The sequence below is a fragment of the Cenococcum geophilum genome, assembly GCF_001692895.1.
Source record: "Cenococcum geophilum 1.58 unplaced genomic scaffold K441scaffold_30, whole genome shotgun sequence".
NCBI classification, from domain to species: domain Eukaryota; kingdom Fungi; phylum Ascomycota; class Dothideomycetes; order Gloniales; family Gloniaceae; genus Cenococcum; species Cenococcum geophilum.
The window spans coordinates 1,144,083-1,169,889 of NW_027137588.1; the positions used below are offsets into that span (position 1 = coordinate 1,144,083).

Consider the following 25,807-nt stretch of genomic DNA (forward strand, 5'->3'; position numbering starts at 1 on the left):
AGGGAGGAGCTTACAGAGTTCTTCGTTAGTGAGTCCTTTTTTAAGCTTTATAAACTTCTTAAAGTCTAAAAGTAAAAGTCCGTAGAGTTCTATAGGGGCGTCGTCTTTTAAAGGGTTAACTATGTCTATTCTATTACTATAAAGGACGCGGTTTTGTTCTTTATTAAGCTTATATAGTTATAATTAAAAAGCTGCAGTAACGGTTTAGCCTTTTTTATATGCTATGCGGTAGAAGGCCGGGGCACTTATATAGTAGTAGTTGGTCGTAGGTAGGGTAATAAGGGGTTCCTTAGGTTAATATCCTGGGGAGTAAATAGAGGCGGCTAGGCTATACCCTAGGCAAGTCTCTTTATAGTATTTAGAGTTAAAGGTTACTTCTCTCTTCTTTTAGTTAATGGTGGGGTTATAAGGATAATAGAGTAGTTGGTAAGTAGTGTTATATAGGCCTAGAGTTCTTCCTAGTGCCTATTTATATCTAGGTAGAGTTGTGCTATATAGGTAATCTTTTATATAGTATAATTACTATTAGCAAGTTATAGGGCGCGGGCTTTAGTAAGGGGTAAGGTAGGTAGGTTATAAGTACGCACAAATTAGGTATCTATAAATTTATTAGTAGCTTTGTAATTAATTATAGAACGGCTTTTATATTATTTTTTAGTAGTAGTTTCTATTATAGGTAAAACTATCTATTTTTGTCTATTTATTTTTATAAAGTTATCTATTAAGTAAGCTAATATATAAATCCCTCTATTATTAGGGCGTCCTAACCCGCGACTTAGGGCTAGGACTTAGCGTTTTCCGTTTCCGTATCTAACTCTACCGCTATTACTACGTCTTTATCTTATACGGTAGTGGCGTATAGCAATATATTTAGTATTTAGGGTATTAGGTTAGGTATTAAATAGCGGCTACTAAACCTAGCTATTAGGCAGTTTAGGTTATCGCGATAATAGCCTTCTTAATAGCATTTATAGCAGTATCCTAGTTTCTAAAGTAGCTTGCGCTCTCCATCTAGGAGTTTCTATAGGAAGGTTAGTATGAAGAAATCAATATTAGTTCCGGTAGTACTTAAAATAGTAGGCGTTAGTGGCTTAGTATATATAGGTTTAGTAGGCCTAAGGGGCTTCTATAAAAAGGTCTTTAGGTAAAGGTTAGTAGTAATAATCTAATTTAGTTATTGTTTAATCTTTCGTAGAGCTGCTACTATCTTATAAATATTATTATAGTTATAGCTAGCGGCTGCGTGACTAAGGTAATAAGTAACTTTTTTAAGGAGGTCCTCCTAGTCTTTAGTATTATCTTAGGTAAGGGCTTCGGTATATTCTTAGAATTTAATATAAAATTTATTAAATAATTTAGTAGGGCTTATCTTTAGGGCACGTAGTTTAGCTTAGTTAGTGGCCAGTAGGTTATAGTTACGGTATATTAGGTTAAGATTATTAAGGACTTCTTAGTAGAACTGCCACTTTTAGGGGCTACTAGTCTCCTATTAGATAAAGAGTCTGTTAAATAGTATACCCTTTATTTACCTAATAATATAGCCAATCTTAGTGTCTTTTGTAAAAAAAAAAAGGTAGGCGCTCTAAGTTAGTTTTTTTACAGATTTATATCTTCTAGTAGCTATATTCCTTACGGTCTCCCTAAAAGACTAGGGGATTAAGGTAGCGTATATTAGACCCTATAATGGCAGTTTAGGTCTAATTATTATAGCTTTTATTATTACTGCTTTAGTAGGGGTTCCTATTAGGTAAAGCTGCTTAGCGCTAGCCCTCTATTAAGTGTTAAGTAGATAAAGTTGCCAAGGGTGTAGAGACTTGGGTGGCGTTATATATAGTAAAAAGGTGTCTAGTGTTATTATAAATGTGCTCGTTAAGCTAAGATTATAGGTATTTAATTATGCCTTCTCTTTTAGTAACTATAGTAATTAGTGCAATTTTAGCCTTCTTTAACTGTTAGACGTCGCGTTTAGATATATAGAGGTTGTCTTTGGTTTCTTAACGTATATTATTAGCGAGCGCCTTACAAGCTTATAGGTCTTAGATAATATCGCAATCTTAAGTAGTACGCATCTTAGCTTATATAAGCTTTAGGTAATAGTTCTATAGAAGGTGGTAGTATTTATTAGGGTTTCGTGCTACTATTTTTATAAACGTCTCGGCGTTTTATATTTTAATTTTAATAGGTGGTAGCCCTTTTGTTTACTTATCTGTAGTTATATAGTTAATAAAAGATAAAATATTATTAGTGTCCGTTTCCTTAGGGGTTAAGGCTAGGGCTAATAAATTAAATTCTCCTGGGATTAATTGGCGTTGTAGGTTAGGTATAGGTATTAAATTATTCTTTAGGTTTAATATAGTAGCTAGTAAGGGATATTGTCTTACTATTATGGGTTCCTTAGAAGTATAAAGTAAGATAATTTGTAGACACGCTGCTTCTAGCAGCGCCTGTAGTATTATAGAGATATAGAATTAGTTATAGGCTAAGCGTTAGTAATAAAAAAGGCGTAACGTAATGTTATGGGACGGGGGCAGTGGCTATAAAGCGTATATATTCGAGGAGTCTATAAGACGTTACGCGATCAATCGTAAGGGTCAAGGGCGTAAGGAGGTGATATACCTACGCGTAGCTGATATAAGCTGTACGCGAGGTGTACGCGAGAGCACGGGGCTCTCCTATAGAGGCCCCTATGGTGGGGTTCCGTGACAAAAAGGTAGTGGAATAAATGGGGAAAATAACGGCGATAAAAAGGATAAGAGTAGAGAAAGTAATAAAATAGATAGGGAAAATAACGGCGAGAATAAAGACAATTAGGGGTTTAGTAGTGCGGTAAAACTAATATAAATATTAAACTTAAATAGCAGGTTAACTAAAGGGCGTTATTAGGCGTATTAAGGTTATATTATACTACTATTAGGTTAAAATATATTCTTTATATAGTATATACTAGGCGCGTAAAATAAATAGAGAATATTAACTATATAGAATAAGTAAAGGGTACTAACTATATAAGCAAAGTAAAGTATACTAATTACGTGGAATAAGTAAATACTACTAACCGCGTAAACTAAGTAAATACTATTAAATGCGTAGAAGGGTTAAAATGCGTTCTTTATATAGTGTATACTAGATATATAAAATAAGTAGAAAATACTAACTACGTAGAATAAATAAAGGGTACTAACTATGTAGACTAAGTAAAGTATACTAATTGCGCGGAATAGGTAAATACTACTAATCGCGTAGACTGAGCAAATACTATTAAGTGCGTGGGATAAGCACTTAATAATAACTACGTGGAAAGAGTAACGCCTACCTATTACTTAAAGTAAGTAAGATATATAGAATGCGCGAGGAGGGCATTATATATTAATTATATATTAAGTGTAAAAAAAGCTTAATAGAATAAAGGCACTACTTACCTAGGTAGCTATAAATACGCAATTAGCCGCACCGCGTTGTTGGTTTCTGTTAAATGCGGCAGTGTACCGCACCTAAGTTAATACCATACGCTACACGTTGCAATGCGCGAAATGCGCATTTAGCCGCAATATGCTGCCAAATGCTGCAAAAATGCTGGTAAATTATTTCCTGACACTAGTAACGCCTAAATTATTTCCTACTATCCTTCCTATCGCCTGGCTCTTAATATAGGTCTATTGCGAGTCTTGGTATAGTATTAACTTACCTTCCTACCTATTAATATTATCTCTCCCTTTACCGGCCGCTTTAACTGCCTATCTACTATATTAATAACGCCTTCCCTATTCTATAACCCTAGCGCTATTAAAGCTCTAATTATATTAGATTATAGTTATACGTAACTAATAGTAAGGAGTAAGCTAGTAAGGCTAAATATACGTTTAGGGCTTAATAATATTAATAGGGTAGTTATTAAATTAAGAGCTATATAAGCAAGTTATAGCTACTAAGTCCTATTTACTTTAGCTCGCTAATATAAAATTGGATTAGTATATTAAGCGTCCTTAGGGTAACCTACTTAGGTCAGCTAATTGTTATACTTATTATAATTATTTGTAGGTAGAGGCAGAGCAAAGCCACCCGCGAAGTAGTTATTAATTTTAAATAAAAAGACGCGCCGCTATTTAAGAAGTTTACTATTAATAGTTAATTTAATTAGAAAATATTTATACGTAAGCTATAGATTATAAATAGCTTGCTTAGCTACTTCCTTTTAACTAGCTTAGCCTTCACCTGTCTAGTATTTGCCGTGGGATCAGATTGCGACTCAGCTCCAAGCGCAACATGGGACGTCTCGGCCCCTAAGTGCGGTACAAGCCAGGCGGACAGGATCCGGGCAGTAACTCTTGGCAGTAACTTTACTGCCCGAATCTTTTGATCAGCGGCGGCCCAGCAGGCGGTAAGGGTAGCCAAGGCACTACTCGGGCACCTATTTTACTAGTAAAAGCCATACAAATGCAATGTTTACCAATACTCCCCCACCCCTGCATGCCCCACAAGCTGCTGCACGATTAAACGAAGGTGCACGTACTTTTATATACGCGTCTCTCTCTACGCGTCTCTTCTCTACGCGTCTCTCTCTCTACGCGTCTCTCTCCTACGCGTCCTTCTCTCTACCGCGTCTCTCTCTACGCGTCCTCTCTCTACGCGTCTCTCTCTCTACGCGTCTCTCTCTACGCGTCTCTCTCCTACGCGTCTCTCTCTACGCGTCTCTCTCTACGCGTCTCTCTCTACGCGTCTCTCTCTACATGTCTCTCTCTATGCGTCTCCTTTTTTTATATAAGAGAGGCACGGGCGAGACACGGGGGCAGCAGAGGGCACGAGTAGAGGCACGAGCAGAGGCACGAGTAGAGGCACGAGCAGAGACACGAGTAGAGGCGTGAGTAGAGCTACGAGTAGAGGCGCAGGTAGAGCCACGAGTAGAGGCGCAGGTAGAGCCACGAGTAGAGGCGCAGGTAGAGCCACGAGTAGAGGCGCAGGTAGAGCCACGAGCAGAGCCACGAGCAGAGCCACGAGCAGAGACATGAGTAGAGCCACGAGCAGAGCTACGAGTAGAGCCACGAGTAGAGCTACGAGCAGAGGTAGGTATAGAGGTGCGAGGCGTAGAGGTAGAAAGGGGTGTCTAGAAAGGGAATGTTAAAGCTAAGCCTTAATTTACCCCTGTAGATCAACTGCGCACTGTTCATCCAGACCCACCCCCCCACCGACCCACTTTCCTATCTAGACTGCCCCCTTTACTTCTCTCTTTGCTTCTCTTTGCTCCTCCCTCTACTCCTCCCTCTGCTCGTGGCTCTACTCGTGGCTCTACTCATGGCTCTACTCGTGGCTCTACTCGTGGCTCTACTCGTGGCTCTGCTCGTGGCTCTGCTCGTGGCTCTGCTCGTGGCTCTGCTCGTGGCTCTACCCGTGTCTCTAACCGTGTCTCTAACCGTATCTCTGCCCGTGTCTCCTTGCGTCTCCTTGTGCGTTTCTTGCACGTCTTATGGGGTAGAGAGGTGTAAAGACAGACGCAGATATAAAGACGTAAAGACGCGGAGATATAAAGGTGTAGAGGTGTAGAGGCGTAGAGGCGCGGAGGCGTGGAGGCGCGGAGGCGTAGAGGCGCGGGGGCGTAGAGGCGTAGGGAGAGGCGTAGAGGGAGGTGTAAAGGCGCAGAGGTGCCCCTAGGGGTAAACCCTGCTAAATTAAGCTACGACTCTAAAAAATAAGCTCTAAGCCACTAATTTTGCACCGGCAGAACGAAACTTGGCAGAAGATTCGGGCAGTAAAGTTACTGCCAAGAGTTACTGCCCGGATCCTGTCCGCAAGCCAGGTATTGTCAAGTTGCTAGAGCTATAGCACCCGACAGCTTGAGGGAAGCAAAGCGCAAGGCCCCACAAGCGAATGCTTGGCTATCGGAGTAGATAGCGCTACTGCTTCAAATGAAAGCCAATAAAGAGCCTTGGATGACGATCAAACAGAGATCAGAAACTTTATCTGGGGTCGAGCGCTCAATCGAAGCGATACAAAGGAGAGCACAGAACTCTCACCCCAGGAACAAAGACCTATCTAATAGCCAAGACGATATTGACCATACTGAAGGTCCTTTGGTCATTCTGGCGGAAAAGCCAAATGGCTTAGGCAACAGTACGGTCAAAGACGGGCGAGCGGGGAACACGAACAAGGAGCCTACTTCCAAGACGTCAAACCCTCCATGGACTGTCGGACAAGAATCATGGCTGTGGAATAAAGTAGGTAAGGGGCGGAGATTGGACCGAAAGAGTCTTACTCAAGAGTTCAAGGCTCGTTTTGGCTTTTCTCGAACTGAGATGGCTCTGGTCTGCAGAACTCACCGACTGAGAAAAGCTTAGAAAAAGCAGTAACTAGTTAGGGTAGTTGTGATGATAGTCGAGAATGAAGAATGGCAGATGGCTTCAGACAGCATTACGGTTATCTTTTCGGGGTACGCGTAGAATTTTCTCCTAGAATCGATGCGAATTGATGTTCTCAGACTGGTTTGCGCCAACGCCACGAGCCACATCGCTGGTTTAGGATTCATGTCGCTTGCTGGACTACATATCATAAAGCAAAAGAGGCATTGGACGGTTTCACTCTTATAGGAACTTGCTCGGGAACTTCTATACTAGATCATATACTTACGCATCTTCATGACATTTTAAAGCCGTGATTTGCGCTTTTGCGGAACCCCGTTGTGTCTAATATTTATAAATAGTGAAGAAACCAAGAGCTTTGTTCTAAGTCTCAAACTCTCTCCTCGTGCTCAGCACGGGTGTAAGGTGACTTTCCTCCACAGAACTTCAATTACCAGTCCATTAGGCTTTGGCCATCTTCCTGCTTTTGCAACCCGTACTTCTTGAGGCGTATAGAGTTGATCTCAATAAAGCCGGTCGTCGCAACGGGCGAGAAATCCTCTAGGCTATCCATCGAGCTTTCGGACTCGCTATAGAGCTTCTCCGTTTCCGACCAGCGGCCCAATATATAGCAACTTCCCCTATAGCACCGGAGGCGGACCTCGCCGTTCTAATTGGCTATCAGCATCCATAGTGGGAATGGACGGTTTGACATACCACGCGCTTTTGGGCATACTCGAGGGCATGCGCTACGAAGTCCTGCTCAGGTGAGAAGTAGAGGCCTTATACGCAGTTTTCAGCAAGACGATCGAAGCTCGTGTTTCAGTAGGAGCGTTTCTTACCGTTATAGATGAGTTCGGCCCAGTCCTGCGCCAGCCGGTCGCGGATCGAGCGTACACGTCCATCTAGAACCAAACCCTCGAGGTCAAGATGCGCCGCGCGAAGAATGGTCATGGCTGGTTGTTCATAGCACCCCCTTGATTTTAAGCCTTGAGAAAGTTAGTCTTTCCTGTTTGCTTCTGGAACAAGGAATAGAGATGAGTACCGATGAAGCGATTCTCCACGATATCTATCCGACCGATCCCGTGTACTTTACCGATCTGATTGAGAGCCGTGAATAGCTCTAGGGAATCAGTGATTGACTTCCCTTGCGTGCTGACCTTAATAGGGATCCCCTTTTCGAACGAGATCGTGACATCCTGCGGCTCGGCGGGAGCATGCGTCGGGTCGTCGGTCATGAGCCACATGTCGTCGGGAGGCGGCTTCGACGGGTCTTCTAGCAATCCGCTCTCGTATGAAATGTGCGCAAGGTTCGCATCTATGCTGTACGGCTTGGCCTTGGTCGAAGTCACTGGGATGCCGGTCTGGGCGGCGTAGTCCAGCAGCGCCTGTCGGCCTTCGAATTTTTTGAAAAATTCGGGTAGTCGCCAGGGAGCAATGATCTTGATCTTGGGGTCGATGGCGAGGAAGGCCAGTTCGAAGCGGACTTGGTCGTTTCCTTTGCCCTATGGTACATTAGCCATCGCACCAAATTTCATCGACCCCTCTGCAGAAACAGCGTTGTATTCGTGTTTTGGCGGCCATAATGGAGGCGTAGGTAGAAAAGGGGAGAAGCGGAAGCGCACGTCAGGCAACTTCTAAATTGCTTTCAATTTGATTCTTCTGGCCAACTAAGGCGATTCTCTAAGACAAATGAAAAAGTCCTTACGTAGCCATAGCCGTTCGCTACAATGACTGCGTGCAGTTGGTGGCAGTTGAGCGAAATTGGATGCGCGTAGCGAATTTGAATATCGCTAAAAGGGGGAGGGAGTGAGGCTGGTCGTGCACAAGATTGTAACGTGCAAAGTACCCAGGAGAGTATTCGCTTACCGTGCAGCCGTGACTCAAAAACTGGCATCCCTCTTCAGCAGCGACCTTCATCTGGGCACGCGCAATCACGGGGCGCGCGAGGCTCGTTCCGAGCAGGTAGCGACCCTCGTAGATGGCGTTGCACTGAGTTGCGCGAAAACACAGGCTCTCCACGAATTCGCGCCGCAAATCCATGATAATCATCTTCGAGGCTCCTATGGTCATCGCCTTCTTGCGTACGGCTTCCCAATCCTCTTCCTGGCCGACATTGGCTAAGAAACATACAACTTCGTATCCCTGCTCTAGGAGCCACTTGAGGATACAGGACGTATCGAGGCCACCAGAATATGCGAGACAGACTTTTCCTTTCGAAGGCATGCTGGAAACGGCGGATGGTACCTCGGGAGGTGTCGTTAAAGCTCAATCACGTGGATCAGATGGCCAAAAAGATGTCTTGATACACACGGCAGGGGATTTTTCTTTCAATGCAAGCAGTCGACGGGTTCAAAAGTCTGGGTAGTGTACTCATGGAGCTCCCCCCAAGTTTTTTGTGGGCCGACAAAAACCTTTTATCCTGTGCTATCCGAACTCGGACCCCAGCAAACTGCACAAACTTTTTATTACCTTGTGACCAGACGACTTTGAGAGGCTGCTGAATCACAAGCGAATTATCGACACAAGCGAGTTATTGAAACCAATTCCTCACCAAAACTATAAAATTCACAACGAAATATCTCAATAACGACCGAATAAAAAACTCTAAAATTTAATAGATTGTCACACGGGAATGCAGGTGTATGATAGTGTGGACTCCATAAGGTGGAGTCGTACGGAGGTGCGTTTCAAAAGTCTTTGCCGCCAAGAAAATTGACCGCTTTGGTTTACCGCCTTCCAAATCCAGATATCCTCCCATTCGTCCTCTCCCGCTTTAGGTACTTTTAAGTATCTTAGTACCTCTATAGCACCCTCCCTATACTCGTTACCTCCTTTAAGCTTAATAGCCTTCTTAATATGCCTAATAATCCGCTTAATCTAAGCCTAAATCCTCTACCACTTAAGATCTCTTTATACTACCTGCTATACCTTCCTTATAACCTCCCTCTGCTGCGGCGCTCCTTTATATATAGTAACCCTCTTTATATACGACCAGTAAGGCTTAATTATATTTAAATTAAAAGAGTTACTATATTAAAGAAAGTGTAAGATATTCTATATGTTATATATAGTTAATTAATAATAGTAGGCGTAAGCTGGAGCCTTATCCTCTTAGACAGTAATACTCGGCCTCTCCTTAAGGCGCTCTTAAATAAAAGGTAGTAGCTTTAGTATAAGATTTAATATTTAATATTACTATTAATTAATACCTCTATAGCCTTAATTCTGTATAAGCTTACTAGTTACTTTAATAAACTTCTATTTTAGCTTTAGTTTAGGAAGATTACGTAGCCCTATCTATCTAATACCTATATTAAGCTCCTACTCCTCCTATATATAAGGCTTAAGCTTTTTAATTATAGTCTAAGCTTTCTTCCACTCTATAGCTGTCTTTAGCTGCTAGATATAATAAGGTCCTTTCTTATTATATAAAAAATATCCCTAGAATATAAACTCTAAGTAGCTTTTCTAATAGCTGTATATACAGCTCTTAATAAAACGCTTATCTATAGCACGCTAAATTTAATATCCACCGTGGTAATAATTTAAGATAATAGATATGTAAGCTTTGTAGTGTGTGGGAATTAAACAAGCGACTTAATTGTAAATCTATGGAAATTAAGGGGTATAAATACATAAAAGTAGACCCCGAACTCCAAAGCCTATAAGTCATTTCAACCATATCCAAGACATACGAAGGTAGTGCTGACGCTAATGAAACGGGGTAATTTGTAAGGTCTCGTAGTTAGTTATAAGATATCTTATCTAACTAGATAATATTCTTCTAATCTTCTAACGTCTAATAAGCGTAATCTATACAGAACTTATACCTCTTAAGCTTTATCTTTTTTATTAATTTAGGCTTTTATATAAGTCTAGTCTTCTTTAATCTAAAAGCTCTAAGTTTTTTACTATACTGTTATAGCACTAACTCCTCTAACCTCTGCAGTAATATAAGCGCATATTTTTTCTTTGCTATATTTATTATAACGGACCTTCTCTAGTATTAAGTTCTTAGTATCTTTAGTTTATTTAGATAGACGGCTAAGGTAAGAAGTATTATCTACGTGGGTATTAAGGATAAGAGGAGAAGATCTTAGATTAAAGCCTTAATTAATTATATAGCGATATATGTCTTATATAGTTTGTTCGGAAATTTATATTATCTTTATAATTTTAGTAGTTGAGATTCTATAAGCTCTAAAAGCTATAATTTAAGCTCTTATAGCTAAATTGTAGCCCCCTATAAAGCGTTTAGCATTAGATCTTTTAGTAGCCATTTAGAATATCAAAAGAGACTTAAGAGCTACGGAATTGGCCTAGTAGGGGAAGACTTGGTAGGATACTTGGTGACGTAGCAGGCAGAACCTTAGTTTTCTGCCTTGGCGGCAAGCGGTCAATTTTCTTAGCGGCAAAGATTTTTAAAACGCACCTCCGTATATACTAGCTAAGCGAGGATCACGTGACCTAAGGAAGCTCCTGTAGATGCCTTGACTCAGCATACTCAGACTAAGAAACCGATGAATATCCGCTGCGCGGATTATCGAATATCCGCAAGCTAACCTATTCGATTGATCCATCTGTTTCTTGGTCTGAGCCACTTTAGTAAGCTTTTGGAAGCTGAGCCGCTTTGTTTATATAAGGCAAACCATTAACTTTAACGAAATTAATGTAAGTAGCCGCCACGTCTATTATCCTGTAAATACCTGCATTAGAATCGCCTTAATCAGCTCTTTAATTGATGGATTTTCCAGAACCAACTGCCAACCATGGGTGAATCCAAAAGGCGTTGAAGAAACCCCTTTATTACGGCTCTGCAACGGCTCTACCACAGATTTACTATCGCCCAATATAGTCGCCTATACGGGTGGCTCTATATCGTCTCTATGAATGGCTTTGCATTGTCTTTACAGACGGCTCTACGAACGGCTCTACAAACGGCTCTGCAACGGCTCTGCAACGGCTTTGCGACGGCTCTGCGACGGCCCGACAAATAGCTCTACAACGGCTCTACAAATGGCTCTGCAACGGCTCTATAAACGGCTTTATAAACGGCTTTATAAACGGCTTTATAAACGGCTTTATGAACGGCTCTGCATGGCTCTACAATGGCTTTATTAATGGCTCGCAACGGCCCCTTAAACGGTCTCTTGTCTAGCAGAGCCAGGCTTCTTAAGCTTTTGGTAATAAACTACCCTTTTTATTAACTAATATTGCTAAAGGCAGGGAGGGCTTAAATACATTATAATAAATAGATATAGTAAATAGAGTGGGTGGTTAAGGTTAACGCGTCGTTAATACGGATATTGCTAATTATACACTTTGGCAATCTGCGTCACGGCTATTTTGAAATTAATGTCAGGAACAGAAAGGCAGGGAGACTGCTTATATAGACCATTCGATTCGCCGGAGCTTAATATATAATCAATGGATTTTTTAAGCTGCCTAAACTTGTTGTAATAATAAGAAGTGAATATCCGTAATATTACCTATGTGGACATAGCAACGTGCGTTACAAACGTCAGCTAAAGTGTCTCAGACCACACAGGGACAGATGGCCTAAACTGGTTTAGTGCCATCGGGCCGGATTTATCCGGCCTCCTATTGTGGTCTAAGCATGCTAAGATAAGTAGATGCCCTAGCCCCCCCCTACTAATATAGATTATAAATATTAATTAAAAAAAGTAATTCTTAAATTTTTCTAGGATAAAACTTTATAATTATTAAGATATTATATTTTAGTCTTTAAATTTAAATAAATAATTATATCTTAATAACTAACGTAGGTAATAGGGTTATAAAGGTGACCCTAGTTAACATACGGAACGTTAGTCCCCTAATATAAATTTTGACCCGAGTTTATAAGCAATAAGCTAATTAATTAACCTAAAGCTTTAACTTAGAGCTTTATTATATAGACTTTAATTAATATATATAGAGATAAGGTTTTCCAGGGAGAGCCCCCCTGGGACCCCCCTATATAGAGCTTTTACTTAATTTAAAAGTAGTAGTAAGATTAAGGCGCCTTAGTTACCGCTAGGTAAAAATCTACTATAGTAAATTATAATTATAATTTAAAGCTTTATATACTAAATATTTCTAATACCTAATAACTAAATCGCTATATGGCTAGAATTAAAGTAAGTCTACTACCCTAACTCGATTAAATACGCGCGTAAGAAGAGACATAACTATATACTAGGACCCCTCCCCTTAACGGGCGGAGGCGGTGCGGCTATAGTAGCGACGTTTAATATAATTAACCAACCACGGTTTGGATGTACGATAACGCGATAGCTTAGCGATGACGCAATAGCTTAGCGTCGAGTAATAGAAGGGAGAGGAGAAGGGGGAGGAGATTAGGGGGGGGTGGCTTAGCTACTGCAAGAAGGTTATAATATTGGTATAGTATTAAACTTTAAAAATTGTATCTCAGGAGCTTAATTAACGACCCCTATATAAAATATTAACAACGTTTAATTATAGAGCTTTAAACTAGTAGATCTTCTAGGAATACCTATTATAAGCAGCTTTAAGTGCAAAATCTAGAATATTTAGTAGTAGTGTAAGTATAGGATGGGGTACGTATTTACAATCCCAAATATTACTATATAACGCAATTTTTGGGTAATAAAAACTAGCTATTAATATTGCTCGACTAACACCTACTAGAGGTTCCTCCGTTCTTTCTATCTTCTCTTTTACCTGTCTCTTCGTCTAATACTATTTATATCGCTACGCTAATCAATAGATCCCTTAATAGGGACTAAAGAGGAGTATTAGAGCACCTCTAGCTCTTATAAGGAAGAAGAAAAGAAGAGAGAAAGGTATAGAGGGAGTATTTATAGATAGGAGGAGGCCTATAAGTATAGGAGATTAGATAGCTATAATATAGCTATTAACATTGCTTAACTAACACCTACTAGAGGCTCCTCCGTCTTTCCTATCTTCTTTCTTACCTATTTCCTTGTCTAATACTATTTATATCGCTATGTTAACTAATAGATCCCTTAATAGGGATTAAGGAGGAGTAGTAAAGTACTACTAGCTCTTATAAGGAAAAAGAAAAGAAAAGAGGAAGGTATTAAGGAGGGAGTATTTATAGACGGGAGGAGGCCCTGCAAGTATATAATTTGGTAAGTACTAATAGTATAAGATTCTTGTATAAGATGGGCTTAATTATTTACTAAAATATAGGGTGTTTCTGGAACTATAGTGGCTACTATAGTAGTAGAGACGCCTTAAATATTTAATATAACTAACTACTAAGGCTGTTAATAAGTGGAAGGTAGGCTACTAATGTAGTGCAAACGATATAGTTATTAATATCGTTTATAGCCTGTTTTTACTTCTAGTATACACGTAGATCGTCCTTATATTTAGCGTAGAGCTAGTTATAGGTAGTAAGCTAGTTTAGGTCTAGCTTTGCTATTAATATAGCCGTAGGTAGTATATCCCTTAGTATAGGCCGACTTAGTAGTTCTAGCTTTAGAAGATCGTCTTTCTTTTTAGATGGGTTAATATACTACTATACCTCGTTAGTTTTAGCTGTGTCTTAAATAATAAAGAACTATTAAATCTAATTAGATGGCTTGTTAAGGATAAGGTTAATTTTTAATTTAATAAAAGTCGTTATTTTTAGAATTTAATAGGTTAGGAAGGGTCTAGGTTAGAGTCTAGCTAGCGTTTTAGCAGAACCTTATTTAGACGTTCCGTGTTACAGCACTGTTACAGACCCTAGTTAGGGGCTCGCTTAGAGCCTTGGCTTATATATATAGACGTGTCCTTTCCTTAACCTTCTTCTAGACCTCGTCTTGGAATTCTCGTTTACTAGCTACCAATAGATTCTTATTTTTTTAACTAAGCCTTTACATTCCGAACTTTTAATTTGATTTATTAGTTTGTTTATTAGTTGGGTGCGTTTATTAACTAGGGTTAATCGTCCGTTTGTTTAATAGGTAAAGAAGCTTAAGATACTGCAAAGGTAGTAGAAGTAGTAACTTTTTAAATTAGGTAGTAGATCTAGACTTTAGATTACTAAAATCCAAATAAAAGAAAACTAGAAATTGATTAGGGAAAAAGACTAAAAAAAATTAACTACCCATTACTAATCTTATTAATATTAGAGGTATAGCTAAGCCTGCTTGCAGAGGGCTTTACTAAATGTATATAAAACGCCTTATATAGCCGCTGGGGTGACTAAGTAAGGCTATAAGGCTAAAAAGAGGGTTTTTAGTTAGGAATCGTTGCAATCGTCTATATATTCTTAGAGGTTACGTAACTCCTTATATAAGTAACATTTCCGCCCTTTAGAAAAAAATTAATTAACGCTATAGACAGCAGCAATTGTCAGGTGACAATAAGGGGCAATAAACGTATATATATTAGTTACCGAGCCGTCAAACCATTCAGTTCGACACTGTACCTTTTTAGCCAGTTGCGTTCGTTTGGCTCGGTAGGCGATTATTACAGCAATATTAATCCGGTAAGACTACTAATTCTCCTTATATACTATTATATATATATCTAATAGCTTTAGAAGCGGTAAAAAGGTAGGACGGATAGGGGGGTTAAAATTTAGAAAATTGGATTTCGCGGTTAAGCTATTTAAAAACTAGGAAACTAAGATAAATACCGTATTCTCCGCTTACCTCTAAGCCAGTATATAATTTCCTATTTAGGAAAAGTCGTCTATAAGTAGTTGCTGCTGCCTCTATATAAAATCTTCTTATTATGCCTTTTTAGTCTTACTTATAGATAACTAAAATCGTTTTATATCGAACCTACGTTTAAATATAAGCCCTAAAAGCTTCTTAACTTATAAGATTGCTATATAGGTTAGCCTAGCTATCTTATTCTTTTCTTTAATATCTAGAATTACCTAGTTAAGTATTAGGCCCTAGCTTTTATATACGGTAAGAGTAAAAGCTAGAGTGATTAGAAATTGACGCCGTAAGTAAAAGCCTCTTATACCCTCCTACTTACAAAGTACGGAAAATATAGAGATAACTTTCTTACTATCCTGCTAAGTAAATAGAGTAGGTCCATTATACCTATTTACTATAATTAGTAGTGACTGAGGCTGATCCTTCTTAATATCCGCGTGTCCCTCCTATACGACATCTTTAACTATACTAGTAGTACTGTTTACTTAGCTTAGTTTAACCCAGATATTCTATATTAGTATTACTTTTATGCCAATATATAGGACTAAACTCTCTATAGTATCGCACTAATTAGGAGTAACTTTCCGTATACCTATACCAGTGTTAACTAACTTAATACTCTACCGGAACTTATTATCTACCTATACTCCTAATACCCTTAGGCCTTAAACTGGTTAACCCCTAAAGCCTTAAATATAAATTATGTGCTAGAGATCTGCAGATTAGTTACGTTTTCTTATAAAATAGATTAGTTGGTATTTCTCTAGAGAGAATTAGACTTTATATTATCTTGCCTATTCTATATAGGTATTATAGGCTTTCTCTAATGTTCTGCGATTCTTTACGGCTATTAGCCCGTATATAATTAGGTTTATATTATTAATAAAGCCTATCCCCTAGGTCGCCCCTTCCTTAAAGGAGTTAAGTAGGTTGCTTATAAAGAAAAGGAAGAGTATAGGCGAGAGGGGTAATCCTTATAGTATTCCTGTTATAACTATAATAGGGGGGCTCTGGTACCCGCTAAAGACCAGTAATATTTCTTTTTAGCCTATAAACCCTTAAATATATAATCTATTCTAGGCAAGTAATTATATATTAGCTATAATATAGTAGAGTTCGATATGCCTACCTATAAACGGCTTTATTTAAGTAGATTATAATAGGCAACCTAGTACTTCTATACTTTACTATTACGTATTATTTACTAGCTAGCATACTAAAGGTAATAAGGTAGGAGGGAACGCTAAGGTTATATAGAATAATAATAATACTAATTTGGTGGGTAGCTGACGAAGAGCTAATAATTATTTTAACCTAAAAGTTAGTAACTAATAAGAATAATGCCCTAGATATATATATTAATAATCTAAGCTTTCATATATTTATAGATATACTAGGCTAAGATATTAACTTTAACCCTAAAAGCGAAACACTTTGCTATTATATTAGCGATAAAATAGCTAGGGGATAAATTTAGCTTATAAACAAATAGAAATGGCGTAGTGCGGTTAAGGATATATTTCTATAAGAAATAGATAGGTTTTTATTTATAATAGAATAAAGAAGAATAAGTAGGTTACTACTTAAAGCTAATCTAGCGTTATTAACTCGTATTTATAGTTTACGCTACTAGCTAAGAACGATATAATTACTTATCCTTTATTTCCGCGCCCTTACCTTTACTAGATAACTTATACTCTATATATTTAAAAATAAGTAAAACTAGTAAGCGGGTTAATACTAAGGCAATACTTAACCCATAGCTACCCTAAAAAACCTTCCTTAGTTAAAAAAGAGCCTTTACTTTATACCTTAACCCATAATAAAAAAGGCGAAGGCAACTATAGCTGTAGTATAGATTATGCGTCTTAAAGCTACTACTTTATTTCGAATACTTACTGGTTTAGTAGATTACCGTATATAAAGATAGACGGCTTAATATTAGAGCCCCTTAGCGTGCTATTAGGCGAGGAAGTTTTAGAACAATATATTCTAGGATATTTTTATAACTTATCTAGCATTCTTAAAACGCCTAAGGGGATTAGGTAATAAAGCCTAAGGTTTATATCCGTTCTTTTTAGTAAATTTATTAAAGTAATATTATTAATACTGTCCTTAGCTCGCTCCTAGTATCTAATACCCAATCCTTATATCTATACTTGCGCTTTCCTTACTATTTTACTAAATTTAATTACTGTTGCGATATATATATAGGGGGTAGGTTAGGCTTATAATAGGCTAGCAGGGTTAGTAATACGGAAGAATAATGTTGGATGTTTATAGTAGAAATACTAGGTATTATATAAAGGTGTGAAATATAGCGATATAACTACATAGGAGTATTATTACTATCCTATACATCAGCATTTTGGAGGTCCTAATCGTCCTGACAGGCTCCTGACAGGAAACTAGTATTTCCTGATCGTCCTGTCAGGTTCCTGGCAGGATACCCCTAAGCGACACCTATGCACATACCCCTCAAGCAACACCCCCCTCAAGCAACACCCCCCTAATGCGACACCCCCCCTAATGCGACACCCCCCCTAATGCGACACCTTAGGTGCGCGCGCGCGACATAGTGCTATCAGGCGCGACACACAGTGCTATCGGGTCCCCGCTATATTCCCGATAGCCTACACGTGCCCTGCTAAGTTACCTCCTTTGTAGCCACCTTATTTTTTACCCTTCCTTACATCCTCCCTACCTTAGGAAACACTAGAACGGCAGCCAGTAGACGACCGTTACCGTCACCAGACGACCGTTGCCAGAACTAGACGACCGTTATCAGAACTAGACGACGACCGTTACCAGAACTAGACGACGACCGTTACCAGAACTAGACGACGACCTTTCGAACAACCAGCCAGCGAATACCACGAACGATTCGATCGATCAAATTTGATATCGGCCCATCACCGAATCGAATTAAGGCCTCCTAGGGAGGCACCCTAGATGACCACCGTTTGAATGTACAGCTAGCGAACGGCCATAGAGAACGATCTGGATCAATTAGAGCCTTCAATCGGGCCGACCCCTCCCCCGAATTGAATTAGATACTGACATAGGTAGGCAGGCAGGCAGGCAGGCAGGTAGGTAGGTAGGCAGGTAGGTAGGCAGGCAGGTAGGAGAGGACCGTCGCCAGAACCAGACGATCGATTCAATCGATCGAATCGAATCGAACCAGAGCCTCGATATCAGCCCGTTACCGAATGAGGCACCCCAGACGACCACCGTTTAAACGTACAGCCAGCGAACGCCCATAGAAAACGATTCGAATTAATACAATTAATCGCAATCGAATTAAGCAGATCCTTCGATCGGGCCGACCTCTCCCCCGAATTACAGATACAGACAGGTAGGCATAGACAGGTAGGCATGACAGGCAGGCATAGGCAGGCTCGGACAGGTAGGATAGGCAGGCAGGCAGGCAGGCACTAGGCCTAGTTAGGAAATCAGCACACGGCCAGCGGATCATCGGGAACATCGCCAATCGACGATTTGGAGCCTCCGAGAGAGGCTCCTTAGTTGACTGACGCCCGAGCGATCGTAGAGCTCCTATGACAGACACAAGCGGTAGGCAGATTGGATTATTTAGATCATATATAATTAAAATAATTTTGTATTTTTGACTAGCTGTAAATACTGGAGTGTTAATATACCCTATTCCCAAATCTAGAATTTTTATTGTTATCCTGATAGTCCTAATGGTCCTGATGGTCCTGGAGGTCCTAGAGGTCCTAAAGGTCCTAGTAGTCCGGGCGACCTCCTAATAGGATGCCGAGTGTGAGTGTCTCCTGGAGCTCCTGACAGCCCTGATAGGAGCTGTTAGGAGCTGTTAGTACTATCAGGAGGCACAAACATTTTGCTAATGTATACCGCCTATACCTACCCTAGTATTATCTACACTAGCGAGCTATATAGATAAGGTGGATAAGCTTTACTTTAAGCGCGAAATGGGTATTAGACTTAGTGTATATAGACTAGAATAAGGTATAGGATCTAAAAGCCAGCGCCCTATAGGTAAAGTAGTTTAATAAGGTGCCTTCCTATTAAATTTAGATATAAGCCTTACTAGCCTTCTACTTTTGTTGCTGGGATTAATATTTGTTGGTAGGGGGGGGGGTACTTGGGCAGTCTCTTTGAGCTCAGCGACGTGTCACGTGACAGCGCGCGGGCCATCGTGTAGATATCTTCTCGGGGCCCTCAAGCCCCTGAGATTCTTCCTCATAGAGCATCATATGTATCATTCCATCAGCCTGCTCAGTGCCCTGACAATATTTAACCTTTTATATACCTATACTGTATTTGCTAAGGGAGCGACTTAATAGGTTATAGTTACGGCTTAACCGCAACCGGTTAGAACTAGTAGGTAATTATAATAAATATATGTTAGGTAAAACCTAAGTAGATAGTTATATAGCCGTAAGGTATAGGCGACCTAGGGTAACTTAGGGGTAACTCGCCCGTAAGGTCCGTGCGTTATATATACCTAGGGAATACCCTTCCTACCTCGCATATAGACTCCTTCTTTTCCCTTAAGAATTCGTTTCTATCTATACAATATACCTTATTATTCTATTATTAGACTCCCTATCTAGATTCTTACCTTATATTTAAATCCTTACCAATTCCCTTAGGAGGATAGCCGGTTTAATTTTTCTATAATACCTCTAAAAAGAAAACTAACGCCTACACCTAACGGTAATACGCTAGTAATGCGACCGCAAAACGCCTTAGAATCTAGTATAGACGAAACTGCTAGAAGTATACTAGTAGTATTTAAGCCACCTCCTAAACCTTAAAACAATTAGATATCCATAAATACTAAAGACTAGTTTAACTTATATATCTTACCTCAGAGGCTCGGACCAAGAAATCGATTGTGCGGATATAGGAATATCCGCACCGTCCGCTAAGCTGATTTAGGACGGCAATCGTTTTCTTGGTCTGAGGGACTTTGGCGAGATTTGTAGGAAAACCTAAACACGGTTTATATGAGAAGACCTTATTAACTTTAACGAAATTAATCTACCCTCCCGCAATACCTATCGATATAAAAATTACACCAAATTATAGAGAAAAGCCTACTCTATAAAGCTACGAGATCCTTAGCTCCTTATACATGCGCGACGTTGAGAGGAAGTCGCCGCGGCAGAGGCCATAATTCCACCTCTGCACTACCAAGCGCGAAGTAACTACCAACGCTAAACGCCTACGCCTATGCCCGCCTTCTCTATAACCAGCGGATGTTCCATCTGCTATATACCTATTTAATTTATTTACTTTACAGCCCTTTATAGGTTATAGTGTAGGCCCTAATAGAGTTACAAGCTCTGCGTCTACGTAGAGCTGTAGAGCTTTGCAAGAGCTCTGCAGAACGAAGCTTAGGGGGAGACCTGCACGAAGCTCTGCAAAAGCTCTGCACGAAGCTCCGCTCGAAGCTCTGCACGAGGCTCTACACTCGAAGCTCTTCACGAGGCTTTGCTCGAAGCTCTGCTCGAGGCCCTGCTCGAGGCTCTGCTCGAAGCTCTGCACGAAGGCTCTGCTCGAAACTCTGCACGAAGCCCCCTGCTCGAAGCTCTGCACGAGGCTCTACTCGAAGCTCTGCACGAGGCTTTGCTCGAAGCTCTGCTCGAGGCCCTGCTCGAAGCTTTTGATCAAGGCTCTGGCTCGAAGCTCTGCTCGAGGGCCCTGCTCGAAGCTCTGATCAAGGGCTCTGCTCGAAGCCTCTGCTCGAGGCCCTGCTCGAAGCTCTGATCAAGGCTCCTGCTCGAAGCTCCTGTTCGAGGCCCTGCTCGAAGCTCTGATCAAGGGCTCTGCTCGAAGCTCTGCTCGAAGCCCTGCTCGAAGCTCTGCTCGAGGCCCTGCTCGAAGCTCTGCACGAGGCCTTTGCTCGAAGCTCTGCTCGAAGCCCTGCTCGAAGCTCTGCTCGAAGGCCCTGCTCGAGGCCCTGCTCGAAGCTCTGCTCGAAGCTCTGCTCGAAGCTCTGGCTCGGAAGCCCTATATAGAGCTCCAAAGCTCTACTAGCACTAATATACTAGGAAGGTTCTACAATCGCCCGTATGAACGCCCGTACAAACGCCCATACAATCAATCGATCAATTGCCCATACAATCGTCTCTACAAACGTCTCTGCAATTGGTCGCCCGTACGAACGTCTGCACGTCCGCACATCTACACGCCTGCACGCCTGCACGCCTGCACGTGGCTCTGCGCGTGGCTCTGCACGAAGCTCTGCACGAAGCTCTGCACGAAGCTCTGCACGAAGCTCTGCACGAAGCTCTACACGAAGCTCTACACGAGGCTCTGCACGAAGCTCTACACGAGGCTCTGCCCAAAGCTTACCTCTAGTAGTAGCTCCGGGCCAAGGGAGGATATTTTTAAAGAAGGACCCAGCTATAGTACCTACTAGGTGTTGCAATAACTTTAAGTAGTAGATATCTATAGATCTGTATAGTTTTATCTATATTAGCAGACTATTTAATAAGATATAATATATGCTCATAATTTTAATAACGCGTTTTTTAACTTTAACGAAATTAATGTTAGGACTAAGCAATAGCCGTATAATAAAATTCATACCATTTAGAAGCCCTAAGTCTTAAAAAAAATGTGACTTTGTGTGGTAATAATAACGCGTTATGTGAATGAATGAATTAGATATCCACAATGTCCGCTTGGCGGATTTTGGTCATAATTTTAACAAAACGCGCCAAACGTTCTCAGACGTGATTTTGCAATTCGGAAGACGGCGTAGGTTATTCCGATGCTAGCTAAAAAATCGCGTCTAAGCTCGCTGAGGTAATTATATATCTAGGCTTAATAGGAGCTTAGTAAGGTTACTAGCGTTTTACCTAATACTGCTAATATAAAGGAGCTAGATAGGCTAGCTAAGAAAATAGCTAACTTATAAAGCATTATTAATTTAATAAAGCCCTTCTATTACCTCTTTAGTAAGGAGTATAAGTTATATAGTAAACGTATACGCTAAATAAATCTTAACGCCCTAGTTAAGAAGTTATTACCTAATATTAGCGGTACTACTTAACAGCATTTTAACTGGTAGCTCGCTGCAGTTAAGAACCAATTTAAGGTTAATAATACTAACTATAACTATAAGCGACGCACGCGCTAGGCCATTAAAGGGGGGGTTTAAAAAAAAGACTATTGCCTAACTAGTTTATTACTGGTTAGGTACTAAGAATAAGGGTTCTTAACTATAGAATAAGTTTAAGACTATAGTCTAAGACTAGATTAGGAACCTTATAGTAAAACGCTTTAATAATGCTATAATATACTATATAGCTATTGTGAAGAAGAACTAGAGGTTTAACGTCTTCCTAGCCTATATATGTAGCTTAAAGGACCTCTTCTTATATACCCCTTTTATTAATTCTAAATAATAGGTAAACTTTTAGTTCTTATATTTCCTAGCTTACTAATAAGCAGAGCTCTTTTAATAAAACTTTACCTAATGGGTAAGAACTACTAAGGACTTTTTTAATAAAATCTACTATATAGAGTAATTGCTTAATACTATAAAGCTCGCAGAAGATCGCGTAAGTAGTAGCGGTAAATTATCGCGTATAAAGCGCGGTTACAGTATAGGCTTTATAGAGTTAGGTTTAGGGAATAGAACCTAAAAAGGGTAACGCTTTAAGTAAACTCCTAAGGAGACTACCTAAAAGCTAGACGGCTTAGGGAACCCCCCAGACACTAGTACTACACACGCGAGTTAAAGGGCCGTAGGTGGCCACTATAAGGAATACTAAAAGTAGGCTAATAAAGTGTCACGGAACCCCACCGCAGGGGCCTCCATAGAAGAGCCCCGTGCTCTCGCGTACACCTCGCGTACAGCTTATGTCAGCTACGCGTAGGTATATCACCTCCTTACGCCCTCGACCCTTACAATCGATCGCGCAACGTCTTGTAGACTCCTTAAATACATACGTCTTATAGCCACTGCCCCCGTCCCGTAACATTACGTTGCGCCTTTTTACCACCGACACCCAGCCTACAACCAATTCTACATCTTTGCAATACTACAGGCGCTGCCAAAAGCAGCGTGCCTATAAGTTACCTCACTTTATACTTCTAAGGAACCCACAATAGTAAGACAATATTCCTTACTAGCTACTATATTAAACCTAAAGAACAATCCAATACCTATACTTAACCTACGACGCCAATCAATCCCAGGAGAATTCAATTTATTAGCCCTAGCCTTAACCCCTAAGGAAATAGACACTAACAATATCTTATCTTTTATTAACTATATAACTACAAATAAGTAAGCGGAAGGGCTACTACCTATTAAAATCGAAATATAAGACGCCGAGACGTTCGCAAAAATAATAGCACAAAAACCTAATAAATACTACCGCCTTCTATAGAACTACCACCTAAAGCTTATATAAGCCGAGATACGTACTACCTAAGATCGCGATATCATCTAAGACCTATAAGCTCGCGAGACGCTCGCCAATAACACGCGTCAAGAAACTAAAGACGACCTCCGCGTATCTAAACGCGATATCTAACAGTTAAAGAAGGCTAAAATTGTACTTATTACTACAGTTACTAAAAGAGAAGGCACAATCAAATACCTATAATCTCAGCTTAACGAGTACATTCGTAATAACGCCAGACACCTCTCTACTGCATATAACGCCACTTAAGTCTCTACGCCCCCAGCAACTTTACCTACTTAACGCTTAATAGAGGGTTAGCGCCAAGCAGCCTTACCTAACGGGAACCCCTACTAAAGCAACAATAAAAGCTATAACAACTAAACCTAAGCTGCCACCATAGGGTCTAATGTACGTTACCTTAATCCCCTAGTTTTCTAGGGAGACCGCAAAGAATACAGCCACTAGAAGATATAAATCCGCAAGAAACTAACTTAGAGCGCCTACCTTTTTCCTATAGAAGATACTAAGATTGGCTATATTATTAGGCGAATAAAGGGTACACCATTTAATAGACTCTTCGCCCAATAGGAGACTAATAGCCCCCAGAAGTAGTAGTCCTACTAAAAAGTCCTTAACGATCTTAACCTAATATACTACGACCACAACCTACTAGCTACTAACCGAGCTAAACTATATACCCTAAAGATAAGCCCTACTAAATTATTTAATAAGTTCTATGTTAAATTCCAGGAATACACCAGAGCCCTCACCTAAGACGATACTAAAGACCAGGAAGATCTCCTTAAAAAAGTTACTTATTACCTCAATTATACAGCCGCTAGCTACAACTATAATAATATTTATAATATAGTAGCAGCTATATAGAAGATTAAATAATAACTAAATTAGATCACTACTACAAACCCCTACCTAAAGACCTCCCTATAGAAGCCCTCCGGACCTACTAAACCACTGACGCCTACTACCCTAAGCAACACTACTAGTCCTAATATCGACCTTTCTATACTAACCTTCCCGCAGAAGCTACTAGATAGAAAATGCAAGCTACTCTAAAAGCTAAAGCGTTGCTATAGATGTCGTTAAGAAGGCTATTATAGCTATAGCCTAAACTGCCCAATAGCTAGGTTTAGCAGCCGCTGCCTAATACCTAACCTAGTACCTTAAACACCAAATACGTTACTACGTACCACTACCGTACAAGACAAAGACGCAGCAACAGCGGTAGAGTTAGATACGGAAACAGAAAACGCTAAGTCCTAGCCCTAAGTCGCAGGTTAGGACGCCCTAATAATAAGGGGATCTATATATCAGCCTACTTAATAAATAACTTAGTAAAGATAAATAGACGGAAATAGATAGTTTTACCCATAATAGGAACTACTACTAAAAAATAATATAAAAGCCGTTCTATAATTAATTGCGGAGCTACTAATAAATTTATAGATACCTAATTTATGCGCACTTATAACCTACCTACCTTACCCCTTACTAAAGCCCGCGCCCTATAACTCGCCGACGGTAATTATACCGTATAGAAGATTACCTATATAGCATAACTTTACCTAGATATAAATAGGCACCAGGAAGAACTCTAGGCCTATATTATACCACTTACTAACTACCCTATTATCCTTAGAATAAACTAGCTTAAATAACATANCCCCGCCATTAACTAGAAAAAGAGAGAAGTAACCTTTAACTCTAAATACTGTAGAGAGACCTGCCTAGGATATAGCCTAGCCGCCTCTATCTACTCCCTAGGATACCAACCTAAGGAACCCCTTATTACCCTACCTATAACCAACTACTACCATATAAGTGCCGCGGCCTTCTACCGCATAGCACATAGGAAAGGCTAGACCGTTACTACAGCCTCCTAATTATAACTATATAAGCTTAATAAAGAATAGGACCACGTCCTCTATAGTAATAGAATAGATATAGTTAACCTCCTAGAAAACGATGCCCCTATAAAACTCTACGGACTTTCACCTTTAGACTTTAAGAAGTTTATAAAGCTTAAAAAAGGACTTACCAACAAGGAACTCTATAAGCTCCTCCCTAAGAGGTACCATAACTTTATTAACGTATGCTTATAAAAGAGCGTAGATACACTCCCCCCACATCAACCTAATAACTATACCATTAATATTAAATAAGGAAAAACGCCACCCTATAAGAGACCCTACCTAATATTAAAAGATAAACTTCTAGTTATTAAAAAGTATATCGACAAGCACCTCGATAAAGGGTTTATTCGCCCCAGCATATCCCCAGTAGCCGCCCCTATCCTCTTTACTAAAAAGCTAGGAGGAGGTATTCAATTCTATATTAACTATAGAGGACTTAACACTATTATAATTAAGAACTAATACCC

The 25,807-nt window shown here is 40.1% G+C and overlaps 2 protein-coding genes across 2 annotated transcripts; both read right to left on the minus strand.

The window, feature by feature from the left end:
* Positions 1-6,663: 6,663 nt before the first annotated feature.
* On the minus strand, positions 6,664-8,957 carry K441DRAFT_662490 (argininosuccinate synthase). Its single transcript, XM_067649049.1, has 5 exons — positions 8,199-8,957; positions 7,375-7,834; positions 7,172-7,318; positions 7,047-7,111; positions 6,664-6,999 (listed from the first exon to the last, which is right to left on the minus strand). Exons 1-5 carry the CDS (start codon positions 8,553-8,555, stop codon positions 6,781-6,783), a joined length of 1,248 nt encoding a protein of 415 aa, XP_067502345.1. The 5' UTR covers positions 8,556-8,957; the 3' UTR covers positions 6,664-6,780.
* K441DRAFT_569191 (uncharacterized protein) lies at positions 8,955-9,209 on the minus strand (the record flags this gene model as incomplete). The annotated part of the gene is made up of 1 exon (XM_067643853.1): positions 8,955-9,209. A coding segment is annotated over one exon (255 nt), but the record flags the coding sequence as incomplete, so codon positions are not given.
* Positions 9,210-25,807: the final 16,598 nt, after the last annotated feature.